Source organism: Pagrus pagrus, assembly GCF_965226575.1.
Source record: "Pagrus pagrus genome assembly, chromosome: 16".
Lineage (NCBI taxonomy): Eukaryota > Metazoa > Chordata > Actinopteri > Spariformes > Sparidae > Pagrus > Pagrus pagrus.
In genome coordinates, this window is record NC_140200.1 from 7,566,701 (window position 1) to 7,587,100 (window position 20,400).

The 20,400-nt window shown below is 40.6% G+C and overlaps 1 protein-coding gene across 1 annotated transcript; it reads left to right on the top strand.

Annotated features, from left to right (window-relative positions):
• The first annotated feature begins 1,253 nt into the window (after positions 1-1,253).
• On the top strand, positions 1,254-13,860 carry tmem63a (transmembrane protein 63A). Its single transcript, XM_084377566.1, has 23 exons — positions 1,254-1,366; positions 4,070-4,268; positions 4,755-4,834; positions 4,944-5,022; positions 5,712-5,749; positions 5,860-6,002; positions 6,380-6,422; positions 6,517-6,625; positions 6,783-6,853; positions 6,951-7,031; positions 7,478-7,595; positions 7,824-7,957; positions 8,265-8,408; positions 9,483-9,636; positions 9,727-9,833; positions 9,929-10,015; positions 10,289-10,354; positions 10,768-10,930; positions 11,101-11,206; positions 11,323-11,490; positions 12,018-12,133; positions 12,223-12,273; positions 12,790-13,860. The coding sequence occupies exons 2-23, from the start codon at positions 4,095-4,097 to the stop codon at positions 12,934-12,936; spliced, it is 2,379 nt and encodes a 792-aa protein (XP_084233692.1). The 5' UTR covers positions 1,254-1,366; positions 4,070-4,094; the 3' UTR covers positions 12,937-13,860.
• Positions 13,861-20,400: the final 6,540 nt, after the last annotated feature.

Here is a 20,400-nt window from a genome sequence, read left to right on the forward strand (position 1 = left end):
AAACTGTGATTGTAAAAGCACTTTATAGTTTAAAATGGATTATTATTTTTCAAGTATGATGCATTGTTACATTATGTTCTGTAAGTACTTCTACTTTTGATACGTACATTTCGCCTTTGTACCTCAACTACTACAGATATTACATACAGTGTTGTAGAAAGTATCCAAAAGACATACTCGAGTATGTACAAGATATCTTGTTAAAATACTTCTTAATTCTTTAATTCTTAAATGGTACTTGAGGCGCTACTACTATTTAAACCAACATAATGTATCTTTTCTGCCATAAAATAACAGCTTCAAAACCATTTTGATGGTACAGTGTCTTGTAATAGTTTGGACGGCGTCTCTGCCTCAGCCACTCCACCCCCCTATCTCTTGTTTCTGCACTATGTAACTTTAATGAGAGGGTAGAATCACAGCAAACCAAATGCCAATTTCTACATAATGTTGCTTTAAGTATCAAGTACACTTAAAAATAAATTATATATTTACATTAATGAAATTCACTGTATGCTACAGGTTCACCGATTTCCTGCCGGGCCAAATATCAGATCCAATATTCAGCATTTAAAAAAAATAAATTAAGTTAAAAATGTGCTTATTTGGCTCTGATGCAGCCTGTAATCTGCAAAGTAACTAAATTTATCAAATAAATGTAGTGGAGTGAAAAGGATATTTCCCTTCAAAATGTAGTGAATACTCAAGTTATGTACAAGTATCTCAATTCTGTACTTATAAGTACAATACTTGTGTAAATGTACTTAGTGACACTCCATCACTCCATGCAAATACTAGCCTAGCTACATTATTTGTAATGGAGGAAAGTTAATCTTTGATATCGCTATTCTCACTGAGGCAATACATCTCAATAGCTACTAAATGTAGGGTATTATTTTTCAGTTGCAGCAGGATACTTCTACCTGACGTGTCCTTGTTTACTCCTTCCTCATTCCCTTAAATCGAAAGTCTGAACATTACACCCAGTTGGTGCGATGACAATGGGAGGGAGGTTCCCACAGTGTTTGTCTGTACAGGCTTCAGCAGAGACAGCTGTCCAACCCAGAGTATATCTGTACTTCAACAAACTGCACTGACAGGATGTTGAGACACCAGATCTCCTGGCTGAGGTTTCAGCAGAGACCTCAGGAGGGGGCGTGTCGTGCAAGTGGAGTGGGCGTGGCTTGTAGTCGAGTGGGCGTGGCGTGCAGTCCCGCGAGGCTGCAGACTCACTCTGCTGCACCGTCCGCCAATATGCGACGTGTGAGCCGAAAGGGGAGTGGCGCAAAGACGGAGTTAGTCATATTTCAAGTATTTACAGTGGAAAGACGTTTCACCACCGGCTGGAAAAAATACAAAAAGACAGGTAAGACAGCTCACACACAACATACTCGCGTCGTTCACCCGGAACAACGCGGTTTGTGCTGTTTTCCAGGCGAGTTGATGACTTGTTGTGTTGAGTAATGTTGACATAGCCACAAACTTTTGGCTCTCTTCGGCATTAGCAAACTTTTCTCGTCTGCGTGTTCACTGAAGCTCTTGGGTAACTCCTCTGCTCGCTTTAATATGGCTGTTCAACACAACGCAGCTCGGTACACGTCTGTTAACTTTGTTTTAATAAAGTTAACCGGTTGTGTGTGAAAGAGCAAACAGCTGCCAAGTGGGGGAGAAGAGAAAGAAACTTTATGAGCTGGCAGACATGTTGCGTGAGTTTTATGCTAGGTTGTTATGTAGGTTTTATTGTCCAGGTCCTAAATTAAGGTCATATTATATCGATATATAACTACATAACGTGACACGAGAGGGTGGGCCATCTATTTTTGGGACGATTGTGACGGTGTGGATTGGACATGGACTCCATGACAGAAACCAGCCGGGTCACTGACAGCTGCTTCAGCTTGAGAGGATCACAAGCTCCGGGGTGAAAAAACCGCAGCGTTAAATAAGATGCTACACACAAGCATACTGAAATAACCAAGCAGTTAATGTTGTTTTTTAATGCCTAAACAAAATAGATAAACAAACTTTTCGTTTTAATGACTGAGTACACTTTCATCCTGTTTCACTTTGTTTATCTGTGGCGGACCCTGCCACCTTTCTATCTTCAAACAGTGTTCTGGGGACCTTATTTTCCTCTGAGGAAAAGCTTGTTCATTCACTTATGGAAAAAAAAAGTTTTTGTTTTACTTCGTTTATATGTGGCGGACCCTGCCACCTTTCTAGCTTCAAAACAAAACATTAACAGTAGCTACTGTTGCTCTCTGTAGGCATAAAGTCACATCCTTTTTTTTTTAGTATTTTATTTGAGTGTTTTTGGCCTTTCAAGGCTTTATTGACGGGACAGTTTAGAGAGATGACAGGAAACGTGCTGAGAGAGGGGGAGATGTCACACAGCAAAGGGCTGCAGGTCAGCCTCTGCAGCGAGCACAAGACCTCTGCACATGGGACATGGCACACGGCTCTACCGACCGAGCTACTGGGGGGTCCCTAAAGTCACATCCTTTTGACTGTTCGCAGAAAATCCGCCCCAAAGTCCTTCACAAAGAAATCCACAGTCCTTGTGTACATTTATAGTGCAAAAAAATAAAAATTAACCAAAAGTATCAACAGGAAGTGAAGAAATAACAGTTTTGTGTTGCAGACATTTTCTTCTGAAGCATGAACCAGCTAGCCCCAGCACATCCTGTGTGGTAATACCGCCCTGAGATCCCAGTCCCGACCGCTAGCTGCACAACTAACTGAGCTGAATAGCAAACGGCAGCTACAGTCAGCATCACTGAGTGGGTACTCTGGTAATATGCTGTTAGATGCGAGAGGAGGTCGGTTCTTACGTATTGCACCTTTAAACAGTTTAAACAAATTGTCCACAGGCTTGAATAAGCAACTAAGAGAGACAGCGAAGGTCTCATTTTATCACGTCACCCCACAGTTTGCTCACATATGGCCAATAAAAAAGTGATTAATATGTGCCCCTTCACATTTTAGAATACAGTAATCTCACTAGTATATATAGTATATGCAGTGTAGTATTTCTACACTGTACTTTTACTACTTTTACTAAAGTAAAAGATCTGAAACTTCTCCCACCAGCGGAACCAAGAGTGTGTAACTTTCACAGCAACCAAACACAACTGATTTTCACACTTCCTCCAAGCTGGTTTGAAGTGTCCTTTTCACATCCTCTGATTTAATCTTTAGTTGTAGGAATAAAAAGCTTTTTGAAAAGCTAAAACTTAGAAGGTCTACTGCATAGACATGATTGTGTGATTAACCGATTAGTGGATTAATAGAGAATGTTTGTGATGATTGATTAATCGTTTAAGTAATTCCTCCAGCAAACATGCCAAATATTTGCTGGTTAAGGCTTCTCAAATATGGGAATTTACTTATTTCGTCTGTTTTATATAATTGTAAAGTCAAGAGCTTTGGCAACTGAAGACATCAACCTGGCTTCTGGGAAACTGATGATACTTTTCAAAAATGTTCCAACAGTCTGCAAACTTGATCAATAAATAAAAAATAATGCAGTCCTACTGTTGTGGGTTGGCAGTTCAACAAAACACGTGATCAAAACCCCATGATCTAAAGTCTGCGTACATGCTGCACACAGTTTGGAAAAACCTCTAAAGTCTTATATTGGCTTCATGTTTCTCTTTTTAAGACAGTATCCCTCTGTGTTTACTCTCATCTGTATGGGTCTCAATATTCAAAGGTTTCACGATTTCAATTTAAAATCCAAAATCTATTCAATGACCTTTCAGTTTTGATCATCAAAAATAAAAGCAGGATTGGGCATACTCCCAGTATTTGTTGTCTTTTCACCTCCACATCCTAAGAAGAAAAAACAAAACCTCATAAGACACACAGCTAGCTTACACTTAACCTGTATGTACAAAGATGATCAGCTGACTGGTACCAGCGGTAACTCTGGCACCTCTAAGAGATGTTTGGTTTATTTTCTTTTTCAGAGACAAATTTGAGAAACCGAAGTCTGTAACAAACTGAATTCCTATCTCTCTCTGGCTCTGGGAGGATGTTTGTTAATACATATTATGGTCTATCTTTGCAGACAAGCAGCTGGATCCACTCCAGTGATGTCCTCCACATGGTGGGAGCAGTGGCCCCTGGCGGCCAGAAATGGCACTCCCAATCCCTTAAACAACACTAACTACAGTAGCTGCTTCAGCTCCACACAGAGCACCGTACTCAAGGGAAACCAGTTTGGAGGAGTGCCGATTGTACTGCTGCTCGATTTCTGTGTCTTTCTGGTACGTGTCCGTCTGCTGCCTGTCCGGGATGAAGGCTGGAAATCTTGTGACCCAAGTTATCTGTGTTTCTTTCTGAATTGATCTTATAGGCAAAAGTATAGAAGCCCATTTCCACCAGTAAAAATAACAAAAGAAATCGCATGGTAAGCTATACTAGTGACATAAAAACTCAACATTTATCCCTCATTTTAACTCATAATTATGAACTTTTACCACATGATTTCCACCTTTATCTCAAAATGTTGTTTTTTTATCTCATCATTGTGACATACCATGGAAATATTTTCTGTCCTTTTCTCTTTTTTATCAGGCGGAAATGAGCTTCCATACAAGAGACAATCCCTGCATTAGAAAGCAATACACTAACTGATAATTTAAATTTTCTTTTACAAACCATTGCCTTTTTCATGTCAAGGCATTGAGTTATGTTTTACTGAATGTCGTGATGTGAAAGCTGATCTGCTCTGTTTCTCATGTCACCTACAGGTGTTGCTGATTCTCTTCTCTATCATCAGGAGGAAGTTCTGGGACTATGGACGTCTGGCGTTAGTAGCAGACAATGAAGGGTCAGTTCATCTTACATAAGAGATTTTTCCGACGTAAAATACTGAGCAGAGTCCAGTGATTCATCTTTTTTTGTCAATTACATTTACACTGAACTTCTTTGTGTGTTAGGTTCACTGAGTCAACACGCCGTCGCTATGGACGCATGTCATCTGTTACATCCAGCGTGGAAGACCCCGAGTATGAATTGGTATGTAAAGAAAAATAGTTTTCTTTTTCTTTTCTTTCATGCTATTCTTTTAATATGGTTTCATTCTCATAGGGGATTTGAGAGACCAGAATTGAAAACCTGAAAAAACTCACCAAGTATTCCTTTTCATTATTAGTTTATTTGTGTACTTATCAAAACCAGCGTTACAAAGTGGTATACAACATCCCCAAAAGCAAAACAAATAAAATACAGAGTATGGCTAACACAGCCTGGCTCAAGGAGTAAAATGAAAATAAAAGTTAATGGATAATGGATGATCAAAACTACGGAAGCCCTTCGTGCATTCATACATTATATTTCCTCCGTTTTCCCGTGATAACGAGTTAATCTCGGGAAATCGAGATCCCGAGAAAAAGTATCCCGTTATCTCGGGAAAACGGCAGTTGTTATTTCGAGATAATAACTCGAGATCTCAAGAAAACAAATGAAATTAACTCGTTATCACGGGAAAACTGAGGAAGTAAAATGTATGAATGCATGGCCCATTAGGGCTCCCTTACAAAACCATAGAAACAGAAAGAGTAACATGTAAAACAACGTCAAGAATAGAGTACAGGATAACCTAAATTTAAACACCACATTTATAAGATATAACAAATGTTTATGATTATACGATATAAGACATTTATAATCCATATTTATATATTAATATCTGTCTTTCTGTTTAGGGATGCTGCTCTTGGCTGCCTTACATCATCAGAATGGAGTGAGTGAGTTGTTGGTCATCGCTCTCTAATTATATTTTATCATGCTGTGTTTGTACGGTAAGAGCCACGAGTTGGTCCTTCCTAATCAGTGTGTGTGTGTGTGTTTCAGTGAGGAGAAAATAAAATCCAGATGTGGCATGGATGCTGTTCACTACCTGTCCTTCCACCGCCATCTGATCGTCCTGCTGATTGTCGTAACTGTCACCTCCCTTGGCATCATACTGCCTGTCAACCTGACTGGAGACCTGCTGAGTGGGTGCTTCACTCTTCTCTGCCTTTTTATGCTAAAAAGCTACAAGAGTCTGTGCCAGTGTCTGTTAATGGCTAAAATTAGCGTCAGCGCACATATTTTTAAGGCTACTTCACGCACAGATTATGGGTCAGGTGTGTTATTCATGTGTGTATTATAATAGCTCAAAATGTGTCAATCAAAACTCAGCGGCTGCACTGTCCACTTCATAATCAGTGACAGCTCTTTAAAGCATGTACTTATTCTCACAGCTGATTTTGACAAATCGGTCATTGAAACACTTTTTTTGTGAATGATCTTTCTCTGGTCATTTACTTGTTTCATCTCATTTACATTTCTACTTCCAGCATTTCTGTTTATTTCTGTTTATTTATTTCAGGCAATGAATTTGGAAGGACAACTCTTGGGAATCTTCAGAAGGGGTAACCACTGTAAAAGATGTATAAACAAAAGTTTGAGTGACAGTTTTGTGGTCATGACAAAATGCATCTTGGTGTCTATCGTTTTTTCTTGTAGGAGCAGCCTGTTATGGCTTCATACAGTGTTTGCAGTCCTGTACCTGATCCTGACAGTTTTTCTGCTGCGACATTTCACATCTCAAATCAAAGGCGTGCGCAGAGAGACAGTGAGTCTCTTACTACTACAAGATTTGATTTCATGAAGACGAGACTGTGTCCACATTACATGTTTTACTCTCGCCTGTCTATGAGGAGCTGAGTACATGTCGATGCTCACCTGTGCTGGTACCTGACTGATCTGTTGTCCTGTCTTTCTGTTTGCAGGCCAGAAACACTTTGTTTGTGTGTTCAGTCCCTAAAACTGCAACAGAGGAAGATGTAAAGACCCATTTCACGTATGTAGGCTAGGTTTCCATATTTTGTGAAGTTGAACTTTGGTCACAGTAGTGTCCACCTGCTCCATTCCTCAATGTCAGTGCTGTTTTTGTATAGAGAGGCGTACCCTACCTGTCGAGTGTGTGCTGTAACCCTGGGATATGATGTGGCCAAGCTCATGTACCTTGATAAAGAAAGGTGAGACAACAAAAAGTAATGTGATTATTGCCCTCTGTGCATTTGAATACATGCCAGCATGTGCAAGCGAGCATGGCCTCAAGGTCAACGCCTAGCCATCAGCTGTGCACAATTCATTGTTGATGATTGTTTTTTGGTGTGTGCTGTTAGTAAATATTTTTCATTTTCACAATGTATCTACAGTAACTACTGCTGCAGTCAATTGTCTTCTAACTCAGCAGCTTTAGTGAGCGTTTTCACCTCTCTGTTGCTTATTATTTTAGTTTTACGGTCCACAAATTCACTTTATGATTCATACAGTCAATATTTCACATGTTGTACCCTTACCCTAACCCACGCAAAGCATATTTCAGACTTAGAAATATGTGTTTAAAGTGTTTAAGGATATTCTCCTTGACTCAAACTTAGTTAATGTGGGTTTTTTTCGTTTGTTTGCTTCCCTGCAGGGTGCGAGCCGGAAAAAACCTGCGCTACTATGAGCGTGTCTTAGACGGCACAGGGAATCGTGAGCTGATTAACCCCCGTTTGTGTGGTGACCTCTGTTGTTGCTCCAGCTCTGGGAAGGTGAGACGGACGAAATGATAAGAACGTTTGTCTGGATGCATTTAGTTTTTATCTTTTATGTAACAATTTAGCTTAAGAAAGGTAAAAGCAAATACTATACAGACAGTGTGTTAAACTACAAAGCTCCAAATTTTGTGATAAAATGAAAACTGTTGTTCCAGTTTTATTAAAGCATTAAATCTGTATGTGTGTGTGTGTGTGTGTGTGTGTGTGTGTGTGTGTGTTCAGGTCGATGCCATAGAGTACTACAGTACTAAAGAAAAAGACCTGCTGGAGGAGGTGAGGAAGCAGGTAGAACTGGTGCCACAGCGCCCCCTGGGGATGGCCTTCGTCAGCTTGCAGACGGAGGCTATGGCCAAGTTGTGAGTACCAATTTAAAGGTGACTTTTTCTAACAGCACCTGCGTCAGTACTTAACAGGCGAGGGAAAAGCAGGACTGATGGGCTGGCAGGCAGTGTGTGTGAATGAGTGGTTGTCTGGCAGGACATTGTGAGCTGACTTCGCTTGTTTCTCTTTAGTGTATTTACGCTCAAGCCTGATCCGGGCAGCGAACTCTGGATTTTAATGACGCCACATGACTTTTTATTGGAAAAACTGGCCTTTGGGCAGCCGTTATAGCTGAAAGCTGGTTAATGTGTGTCACTAACAGCTGTCATTTACTCACTTCAGCATTCTGAAAGACTTCAATGCCCTGGAGTGTGGTGGCGCAAGCTGCTGCTGCGGGAGGCAGCCCCAACCTTCATCCAACAGCGATGTTCTGAAAGTGAACAAGTGGAGCGTGGACTTTGCGCCCCATCCTAAAAATGTGTACTGGTAAGATCTGTAACACACGCCCTTCGTACAGTATGTGCTCCATGCAGATCATATGACTTGGTATTTGTAGCACTGGTGCCAGTAGGGCTGGGCGATGATTCAGTATTGTATTAAGTGACTTTAAGTGGAATCAGATGTTTTTATTGTTTCAATCATTTGGCCCACCCCAGTGTGAACACTTCTTGGTGTCCTTGAGAAGTCTTATGACCTGCTTATTCGCTATAGGTTTCTGTGGTAAGGATGTCACGATGAAGTTTATTTTTTTGGCCCAGTTCCTGAGTGAAGTACTTTCATATTGAGTATCTACTGATACAGAGACCAAACCGATACTTATATTTGCCTAAATTTTGATCAGACAAATTAAAATAGCAGATGTAGCCTTCTAGATTTGGTAGACACATTTTTTTTTTCACAACATCCAAATACTGAAAGTCCCGATTCACGTGAAATGATCCACTTGCATATTTAGCATTAAGTAGAGACAGCTGATATAGCCTTTAGCTGGCAATGTTTATCATTTTAACCAACAAAAGCAGCTGTCAGCAATGTCTAAAAATAAGAAATTGATAGTTGGAAGTTTTGCACACTCATCTTTGCTAATTATAAGGGAGAGATAACAGATTTGCTACGGTCAAAGCTTAACAAATCTGTGTATTTTGCCAATCCAGGTGTCAGCAAACTCTTTTTCACATTCACACATTTTTCACTTGCATACGGAGCCAAATGCTCGCAGTGTAGATTCTGTCTGTCATTAAGGAGAGCAGCGCTGCAACACTAGCAGGCTGAGGTTGGCAGAACACAGCAGAGCGAAGTTAAGAAAGGATTTTGAATGCAGTTATTCTAACCGACACTGATCCATTAAAATATGCTGATATTGTGAAAAAATCTCATCAGTGAAATGTTTAAACTTTAGCAAAATGCTTACATGTAAAACACACGAGATTCAGTTCACCAGAAAAGAGGAATAGAAATCTGCGTTGTCAGGAATTACAGCATACCCCTCCCTGCTGCACTGCCTCTCTGTGTGTAACTGTCCCGTTGCTTCTTGTTTTCCCTATTCTCCCCAACCTACAGGGATAATCTATCAGTGCGGGGTTTTCCCTGGTACATGCGCTATGTGATGCTCAACTTCCTCCTCTTCTTCCTGCTCACCTTCCTCACGACTCCCGCCATCATCATCAACACCATAGACAAGTTCAACGTGACCAAACCCATCTACTATCTCAATGTGAGGCGTACACATGCAGACGCTCCCACTTGTCGCAATTCTGCTTTTAAAGTCGTGAATCTACAGTTTGTTTTTGTTTTTCCACTGTAGAGCCCGATCATCACTCAGTTCTTCCCCACTCTCCTGCTGTGGTCCTTCTCTGCCTTGCTGCCCACCATAGTGTACTATTCGACAATAGGAGAGTCACACTGGAGCAGGTATAACACTGACGCACACACACACATCAGTAGTGCAGTGATTGGTTTCTGCTAGCAGAGGAAAATGTTTTGATCCAGTGCCATCTGTGTCTCAGGTCCAGTGAGCACATGAGCATGATGCGAAAGCTGTACTTCTTCCTGATCTTCATGGTGCTAATTCTCCCCTCGTTAGGACTCACCAGGTAATTTATCAGTTTGAATAAGCAACAGTTTGCATCAAGGCTGATTGTTTATTTACAGTTGTAGTTTACAATATTAATCAGTGTATGTGAAGAACTTTAAAAAATGAGGAGACAGATGATGTGACTCCCAGTTGACATGTTAGCATGTTTAAATACCTCACAAAAAAGGTGAAGTTAGTTGGCTGAAAGGGATTTCTGCCAGGCTAATAGATCCATTTTGAATTCAGGGAGAACCTTGCTTTACTTTTTGCACTCTTTTTTTTTTCCCATTAGTCTTGCAGTGTTTTTCCGATGGCTGTTTGATACAGAGTTTCTCACAGGCGGGAAACTGAGGTTTGAGTAAGTATTTTTCCTAATTTTACTTCTTCGTCATATTGATAAGTAGAAAAAACTAAATATATGATTTTTCTGGATATTTTAGTTTTACTCTCTACAAACATCATGCATGTTCAGATGTATTCAAGTTTCATAAAACATCTCTTTGTTGAAATGTTTGATCCACTGTTGTTACAGTCACTCAAGACTGGATTGTTTTGTAATTTACTTAAATATTTGATTTCATAAGTTTGGTTTTATTTTAGATTTAACAGTGTTTGTTGGAAATGTGTGAGAAATAAGAAAATGTTCTCACATGTGGTCAGGTCGTCAAAACAGTGGATGAGACTGTATTTTCTCCTTTTCAAACATCTTCATGAGATTTATAACACACTTTTTTCTCTATCTTTTTGTTTGACTCTCCTTCTGTACACCAGGTGTGTGTTCCTACCTGACCAAGGGGCGTTTTTTGTCAACTATGTGATCACAGCGGCCCTGGTGGGCTCTGCCATGGATTTGCTGCGGTTGCCAGGATTACTGCTTTACACCATTCGCATGGCGCTTGCTCGCTCAGCTGCTGAAAGAAAATATGTCAAACAGGTTTGTAAAGGCGTGGAAAGCTACACCTAGAAGTCATTACTGTATTTTGGATCTTACATAACCTGGAACTTCATCAAGTTAAAGAAGGAGAAGAGAATATTTTGTTTGTAGTGTCCTTTGTTCTCAACCTCATTTATAAGCGGACTCCTTTTTCTAACTCCTGTTTACAGAACCAGGCCTATGAGTTTGAATATGGAGCCATGTATGGCTGGAGCTTGTGTGTGTTCACTGTCATCATAGCTTACAGCATCATATGTCCTATTATTGTGCCTTTTGGTGAGTAGTTGGGAGGGCTGTACACACACACACACACACCACTCATTCATCTATCTCTCTTGATTACTTCACTCCCATGATGGAGATTTTAAGGTCTGAGTCTTGTGTGTCTACAGGTCTCTTGTACATGATGCTTAAGCACCTGGTGGACAAACACAACCTGTACTTCGCCTACCTGCCTGCTCGCCTGGACCGCCAGGTCCACCTGGGAGCTGTCAATCAAGCTCTGGCTGCACCCATCATCAGCCTCATATGGCTTTACTTCTTCTCTGTCCTCAGAACAGGTTAGAACATCAGAAGTGACTCGAGATTCACTCATGGAAATTAAATACTCGCGCTCAAAGCCAATGATGTTATCGGCCTGTAAATACAGAGGCCGCGTGCATTTTTGGATGTTCTGTGTGGTCATAGTGTACATATTTATACAATTTTGCACATAATTTACAGCCTTGCTTACCAAAAAACAGCTGTTTGGGTTTTTTTAATGAAATATTTTGTTTAGTTCCTTGAATGCCGTTATCTGTAGATCACAAATTATTTTGGTATCTCGATAACAAAGCTCATTTTCTCAAGATAGCAGGTTTTTTATGTCATGATTTTGTAAAAACAGAAGGTCAAATTCTTGAGATAACAAGATCATTTATAATGAGAAAACAACTTCAAATGATTCGTAACAGCTGACCATGACATGCACACAGCTCTTTGGGGTAAACTTGGGAGTTTCAAAGCAAACCAGGTGAACTTTTTATGACCATTTAAATTATTGCAATTATTGAATGCCATTATTTAAACTGTCTTCGCTGTGATTTAGGTTTCTGGAACTCCACATCGCTGTTCACACTGGTGGTGCTGTGTATCACCGTCTTCATCTGCGTCAGCTACACCTGCTTCGGCCATTTCAAGTACCTCAGTCCACACAACTACGAGGTAAGCATCGCCTGCTTGTGTGTGGATGTGCTGTCACTTGTTTGTCACCCTTCCCATCGAGCCCTCATACTGTTTGTGTTCTTCTGCAGGTGAAAGAGGAGGATGAGGATGCATCAGAGGGAGCGGAAGGAAACACTACGGTACTGTACTTGTTCCTTAAAATCCACAGCAGGAATACAGATAAGATGTATTTAGGAGAGGCGTGATCTTATGTGCACTTACCTGAACTTTTGCTGTATATTCTCACCTTATTTGTTATCCTCCCGCTTATTTATGCGTTAACAAAGTCAATTACCCGAGCTATGAAAGAGAACTAAAACACTGTATCAGCAAGACAGATAAGGTGATTATAAAAGTGAAGGAATACAACAATACCAACAATGTGCTAAAGAGCTGCTTGTTCATTATTAGCTGGCCTCGGTTACCAGTTATTCTCCCAGGCCAAGTTTATATTGGAAGTTTGTCTCATAAATTTACGGGATCTTTCTCTAGTCTTCAACATTCTTCCTATCAAAGTCATACTTTGGCCTCTACATGTAGCATTGCATCACACAGCAGGGAGGATGAAAGCATACATATAAAGTGATACTGAGAAACACCCTTTTGTGCTTTTGTTTGTTTTCAGCGCTCGTCTCTTTTGTGTTGTGTGATTACAGGTGTACCTTCCCAGAGTGCTCAATCCCAAATCACCTGCCAGCGCCCAACAGGGGGCCAAACTTCAGCAGTCTTACGGCTCTACAGAGGGCAGCCCAGCATACAGCCCTGACTACAGCCCAGTGGAGGACAGCATGTCGGATGCCTGAGTCTGTGGATTTCAACACTGAGGGAAACATTTGGAGATAAAATCGTGGCTCCTCCTGATCCTAAATCTGCTTCCTTCATGGTGATGTCGCCGTTGAATTCACCTCCATCCCACCGCTCAATCAGACACAGGAAAATCTCCAGGTGGTACAAGAGAAAAAGGTACAATTGTTTCCAAAGACCTTGGAAATATATAAGTACCAGTGAGGACATGATGAATTTGATATTTGGACCATTATTTGCACTTAATCAGCAGGGCACACTGTTCTACAATTTATTTTTTTTCTGTTATAAAGCAGTTACTTGTTGTATTTTTCTCTATGATGCCTTTCCGATAAGGACCAACTCACCAAGAAATATTTAACCAGTCCGTGGCATTTCCAACATGCAATAATGTGTAAATGCTGGAATCAGTTTGTAGCACAGGCCAAAGCGAATCATGCAATGATGCCAAAGAGGTGGACAAGCACAGCTCGCTATTTTATGTCCAGTTTAGATTTTTTATGATTAGACTTTTGTGATGCCAGAGGAGTAAACCTGCCAAGGGAATAACTTATTGCCTCATGTTAAGAATAATGTCAAGAGAAGCGAAGTCACGTGTTTACTAATAAAAGCTTAACTTTTGTAATTGGACAAGAAAAAAAATCAAGTATTGCAGGATTTTTGTTACCAAAATGTTATGGTAAGACACTGTAATTGTATTAAATCAATGGTTATTTGTTTTTAATGTACTTTTATACTTATTATTTTTATATGCATTTTAACAAGGAGCTAAACCCTATCTGGTGTAGTGTATCTGGTCAGTGGTTTATAATGAAGACTGTTAAACATAAAACATCTGCAGGTTGTAAATGTTCACATGAAATCCGCCTCAGCTTTGTATATTCATTTCAATATTGATCAATACAAACACAGTAACAGCTTCACAGTCATGAGCATGTCTCATCATTGGGGGGCGCTGTTGAGCTGCAGTGAGGCAGCTTAACCTCTTAAATATGCATACAGCAATGACAAAGGACAAATGCACAGTGTTGCATTGAGGATTTCTAACTTATTCTGACATTGGTATGAGCCAGTTAACTGGGCGACAACTCCAGTAGCTCCGCCTCCTCACCTGATCCTTCACTATTGTCCCCCTCTGTGTTTCTTTTTCCTTTTGCTTCCCCTTTTTCCTGCCCTTTTCCCCTTTCTCACCACGGTACCTGCCTCAGCTGAGAAAGACCCCTGTTGTTGTTGGAGGGCTTTAAGTGTGCTGTTGTGATTAGCACAGTTGTTAAATATGGGTAATGAAGTGCTAAGCTAACAACAAACCCTTACGGAGCCTCGCACTACTTGTTGAAATGAAAGCTCAGAAAGAGTTGCTACAGAAGTGGTTCTTGTGACTTTGAAAGAAACATTTATTTAACCTATTTTTCGTAACGATATAAACTTTTGTAAGATCTGAGTGCACAAAGGTTATTGACTCTGCTTTAGCCCTAATGTCGGACAAAGATTGAGCATTACAAAACAATCTCTCAATTGCTTACTCTTTCTCAAGTATTATTTCATTGTGTGTGTGATTAGGCAATAGAGACGCTCAGTATGCCAAAAACGATAATAATACCCACAGTATAGCTTTGATTTTGATGAAATCCTAATAATCACACAAACATTCTCTGCATGACTCCCATGCACAGAAATTCAGAGACAGATTTGGAGAGACATACCTCGACAAAGTCACATGAGAAAGCTGCGCAGGGTCAGGATGCGGGGCCACTAATAACTTGCAGATATTCTCATGTGGCGCCAAGGATGAGCTGGGAAAGAGAGGAGTGTTTGATATTAGACGCCTGATATACTGTCTGCGGGTCGTGTGTATGGATGAGTGTTTAATGCACTTGACTGCCTTCTGCGAGCTCAGTGGAGCAGGAGTAACCTGGATGTTCTGGCTGCAGGAGCCTGGGAAGCAGGCAGCTCTGTCCAGCGGCAGCCAGAACTACAGTGCACAGCTTTCCAGAACCACACGCCAAACTTTGACCCGATGTCAAACACAACACAGATTCACTGGCTCAGTTTCGGCCCTCTTCTAGTAATGGGTGTGTGAAAGTCAGTTCTGAAGTTTGGTCCGGTTACATGCAAACTGGGAGCGGTTTGTGGCATCTCATGGTCAAACAGCTCGCTCATGTTCCCAAAGACAAAGTTTATTTGTAAAGCTTAATTCTGCACACATGGTACATTGGTAACTTAATCCTCTAACTCAGACACTTAAAGGGATACTCCGTAAAAAAACCTTTTAAAAAAATCCTCAGCTTTAGTCTCTCACATGGGACAAGATCTAAAAATGCTGCATTTACCGTAATGCAACTCCATGCCCCCGGATTATGCTAATGCTGACGTTCTGGTGACCTCATCAGGGTTTTTTTCTTTGACTATAGAAATCTCCTTCAGCTGAGGCCAATATCATATTGAGCTTTGAAAGTTACAAACATCAGATAATAATATTTTCATTCACATTTTTCATATTCATTTTTCTACATAAGCACATAACATACAGACATGTAACCCTTATATTTTTTGTGGTAACTCTTAATTTGAAACGTCAGTACATTTCTAATAATGTGATAAGAATTTACAACAACTTCGTCTCACACGTCATTTTTACACTTTGGTTTTTGCACAGGTTCAACAGACAAGATGTTTGTAAGCTTTAGCAGTGATGGTCAGATTAATTTTTGTCACCTTCAGAGAGAGCCAGGCTAGCTGTTTCCCCCTTGCTTACAGTGTTTGTGCTAAGCTAAGCTAACGGGCTGCTGGCAGAAGCTTCATATTTAGGATGAGAGTTCATGAGAGTGGTATCAATCTTTTTAACTAACTCTCTGCAGGAAAGCAAGTAAGTGTATTTCCCACAATGTCAAACTATTTCGCTATACAGTTGTGACCAAGTAAGGTGGAAATATTACAGCTGAAACCTCGTCAGTGCTCTTTTAAGATTAATGAGACACTGTTTGTAGTTTCTCAAACAACAATCTCAAACATATCTTTGGCCTTTCTGACATTCTGACATATTCTGACATCTACACCTATACAGATATATCTGCAACAAGCTAATATTTTAGCCTAATCATTTATCTCTTTTATTTGTCCGTTTATAATCTTATCTAAACAAACAGGGAGGGAGTGTTGATACTAAATACATTTAGAAAAGTAAAAGAGGACAGAGGAGATGAGCTTTGAAATTTGAGGAAAAAAAGAACAAACCCATTGCTGATAATAATTCTTGGTTTTGGAGCGGTTTGTTGGCACCTCAGTTCAAGTGAAACAGCAGTGATTTAGCCTGCAAGGTATTACTAGTTTACACAACACGCCCTTCTCCGGATCAAAATATTTATCCGGTGTTAATCCAAAACCTCTGCGACTGTGTTTAGGTGTGCAACCCACTGAACTCGGTGCCCTCAATGCATTCTTGGTATTGTTGTCGTCTGTGCTTTTGTACACCACAGACACTATTATTTAGTCGCTCCCTCGCTCTCAGTATTCACTTAAGTCTGCACTCCCAGGCCGCTGAACTTAAGAAAAAGCCCCTGTGTTTGTGTGCGTGTTCGTGTATGTGTGCGTATCAAACAGGAATTAAACCCTTTTAGAGTTTTTGAGGTTTTGGGGTCAGGTTTCCTTCATGTCACCACTCAAGATCGATGGATGTGACCTCTGACTGCTCCAATTTGTATATAAACACGGCACCGGCCAATCACATCGTCGCGTGGGACGGTGCCAACCAATGAGAGCGCCTGGCAGCGTCTTGCTCTGTGGCACTCCCATCTTTTGTCCGTCAGGATTAGCGCCGTGGCAACGCTGGTCGCCTGGGAGGTGAGTTTCCCAGAGCAGCGGGACCAGGACAGAAACAGACCGCTTCATTCCAAGTATTACTTCCTTCCCGGCCAATTGGGAAACAGAAGTGGAGTGGTGTGTCTGTGTGTGTCACTCCGTGGCTTCCAACGACAAAACTTCCACCTAGACTGCCAACTCTAATGAGGTGGCATCCTGAGCCACAAGCTCAAAGTGTGTTTGTCTGTGTGAGTGAGTGGGTGGGTTGGTGGGTTGGTGAGGGGCTGTCCTTATGTGCTCTCTTCTGTGTGGGGTACTCTGTGGAGAAGTCACCCCACTCTCCCTCCCTTTTCTGTTGGTGGACTACATTTGCCAGAAGGGCGGAGGGCCAGACAGCTGAAATCACCGCTGCTGATGAAGCATGTGACTCCAGACCGAGGCCCTTTTGTTTGGACAATTCCAGCTAACACACAGAGCCCTGGAAATGCAGTGTGTCATGGGAATGAATGGACATTAACATTTATTAAAACCTGCTTGTGCTTTCTCAGATTGCTTTTCTTGAAACTGCCTTCGACGGGTTCTTAAAGTTACACCTCTTAAGATTTCGATGTTATCAAACCCCATTTTCTGTGCGATGACCATTCGATGTATTTACATTCTTTAATGACCTTTTTAGGTTGTAGTTTTCATTTTTAGTGGCGGGGTCCACCATTCCCATGCTCAAGGGATTCACAAGAAATAACAAGTAAACCACATTTTACTACTTGCTGCTGCTTCACATTACATCGGCTGGTTGAACACCACAGCAGACGGAAATGTGGGATTAGCATTAGCGGTAGCTTTAAACAGCTCTCTGACACTAAGTGAGCAGTAAACGGTAAGGCTAATGTCAGTGGCATTTATGGTGGCATTTATCATAGGACGCTATGTTGTGTAATATTGATGCAGATCAGTAATTTTAAAGGAGTCCACACACTTGATATAGAAACATTAGTGGGATGTCTAAATTTGGATCTGATCTTAGTTTTACCCAATCATTGAGTATGTTGCAGATAAACCTACCCTACAAAAACAGAAAAAAGGAAGACGAGCCATTCTTTCTGAAGGATCTTGAAAAAGACCAGACCCATCCAACAGAATCGCACAAACTGTTACAGTTCAAGCCAAGACCGTGACCAAAAATAGGATCACAGAGCACGAGATTAGCCCAACACCGGCAGACTGTCCAAAATCATTTGTTGGACAGTTCCCAATCATGTTTTTCTAAGTGTAACGTAAGCCAGTTTCACACTGCTTATACTGACTGAGACTGCTGGATCTGAGCCAGGATAAACCAAATACAATGTCCGTTTAGTGTCTTTTAAATAGGATTTGCTCCATACGTTGCTCAGAGGAACCAGTGACTTCAGCACTACACAGTCTGCCTGTATATTCAGTATCGACCACAGGAAAGTACATTACCACTATAAGCTACTGGTAATGATTAACAATATCCATAACTAAAAGGATAACTAAGAAAGGTTTTAGCAGTTTGAAGTGTCATAATAAAATGCAGGTTTATAAAGATTGGAGATGATTCTCCTTTGAAAAAGCTGATCCGGAGCAGGTTGATGATGAATACTCTGTGGCTGGATCAGATATGAATGAAATGTGTGAATGAAATGAGTTTCCGACAACATGGGAAAGAGAAAATGAATGAAATACTTGAAATTTGTGGACAATGACTTCATGTAACCAGCTGAAGAGAGCAAACAGAAGCGTCACACACAACTAGAAAAGTTTGGCAATACTTTTGACAAACATATCATGGCTTAATATCCCCAACTTCACCAGACAGGGAATCAACAAAGTCACATCAGGAGCAGTTCAGACAGGCGCACTCCACGTCAAAATAAAAGCTCTTTGCTGCGTCACTCTTGAAAATCAAACCGTCAAACACAGATAAAACCAACCGGCTGCAAATATTCAACACAACGGCGAAACCACACAGCACACACTGACACCCAGCTCCTTCTTCCTCCTCTCAAATGCTAAATTATGTTTCAACTATTTCAATCGTGACCAGATCACACCTACACAGTGGCCTCAATCCTAAAACAGACTCACATCCACACAATGTGCCTGCTCGCCTCTTACTTTCCGGCTCTAAATCCTATTCATGAAATTGCAGTAAGCCCAAAGGAAGACGACCTGCTGTATGCTGCGGGTTCATGTCGTGAGGTGTTAAGTTTCCTTGAATTATGGCCATTGGAGGACTTTTAAATTTTCCTCTACGATATTTAATCTGTAAATCAACGGGTATTTTTTGTGTTGGAACACCAATACTCTCTCATGCTGTTTTTATTCCCTAATATGCGGAGAAACAAAAACAACGACTGTGTGGACAGAGCAAATGTACCCTAAAATGATCTCCTTATAGCAGTAATGTTGGAGGGATCCAAGCGTGCATCCTGCCAGCTGTGCAAAGGGCTTAACCCACTCTGTCTTCCAGATATGTGGGTTGAAAACTGCCAGACAAAAACGTGCCAGACTTTTTGGCTGTAAGGAAGTGGAAAATAACAAGATTATTCCACTAGCTACATGAAATACTCTGAGATTCATGTACTGTATATAGGGACAGCTCAGCTCTTTGCTTCTGTTTCTCTGAAACTGTTTCTAACTACTAGTAAACCAGCAACATGTTTTGTTTTTTGTTTTAATTCTCTTTTTAATACATACAAACGATCCATACAAGTTCAAAATTCCAGTCCATCCTCAGCACAACAAAACACAACAAAACACAGTTTAGAGGTCTGCTAATTAAAAGGAGTACATTTGAAATATCTAATTAGGCCAATTATTTTTGCCAATTTCTGTTTTTCAGATTTAAATTTTCAGTGGAAGTCAAACATGATTTCAAACCTTAAACTTTCAAGCCATTTCATTTTATGAATATAATTTTTTGCTAAAATAACAATGAAATTAATTCTATACATTTCATACCTGCCATGTTTTCCAATTGGACGGAGAGCAAGTTTCAGTGCAAGTCATACTAATTTTCGGTTTTCTTTCGTTGTTTCCTGTTGTTAAAATCCTGAACCATTAACTTCCTGTAGGGTTCAAACTTTTACTAGAGCCTTGTGTACATTTTAAAAATCTGAATATTGTACAAATTCAGAATACCCAATGTTAAAAATGTATATTCCTGTTTTTTGAAATTACAAAACGCATCCTTTTATATTTTATATATTTCTGGTACCAGTGGGGTATTTTGCATATTATTCTGATGCATTCATTTGAAGGGTATTACACTTAACAAGATACCGCACATTCTCATGTATCTGCTCCCCTCTCTGCAGCATCTGTAGTTTATTAATATTTACTCACTGTCTGCCTCTTCTGCAGACACACACTTGAAAAGCTGGGGCATTACGTCAGAGCAGAGTCGCGCGTGGTCTGGTTTGTGTAAACACCTCGAACAAACACACGAGACGATAACCGTTCTGTTTTGTGTCTGTTGTGACGGTGATAGTTAGCGAGTTAGTTAGTTAGTTAGTAAATGTAGTGTGAAATGACTCTCTGGTCAACTGCTGCATGTTTTTGTCCGTGTCAATAAAGCTTCTTGAATTGAACTGCATTGGAAAGGGGGGAGAAAAAAAAATGGAGCGTTGCTATGACGACAGTGC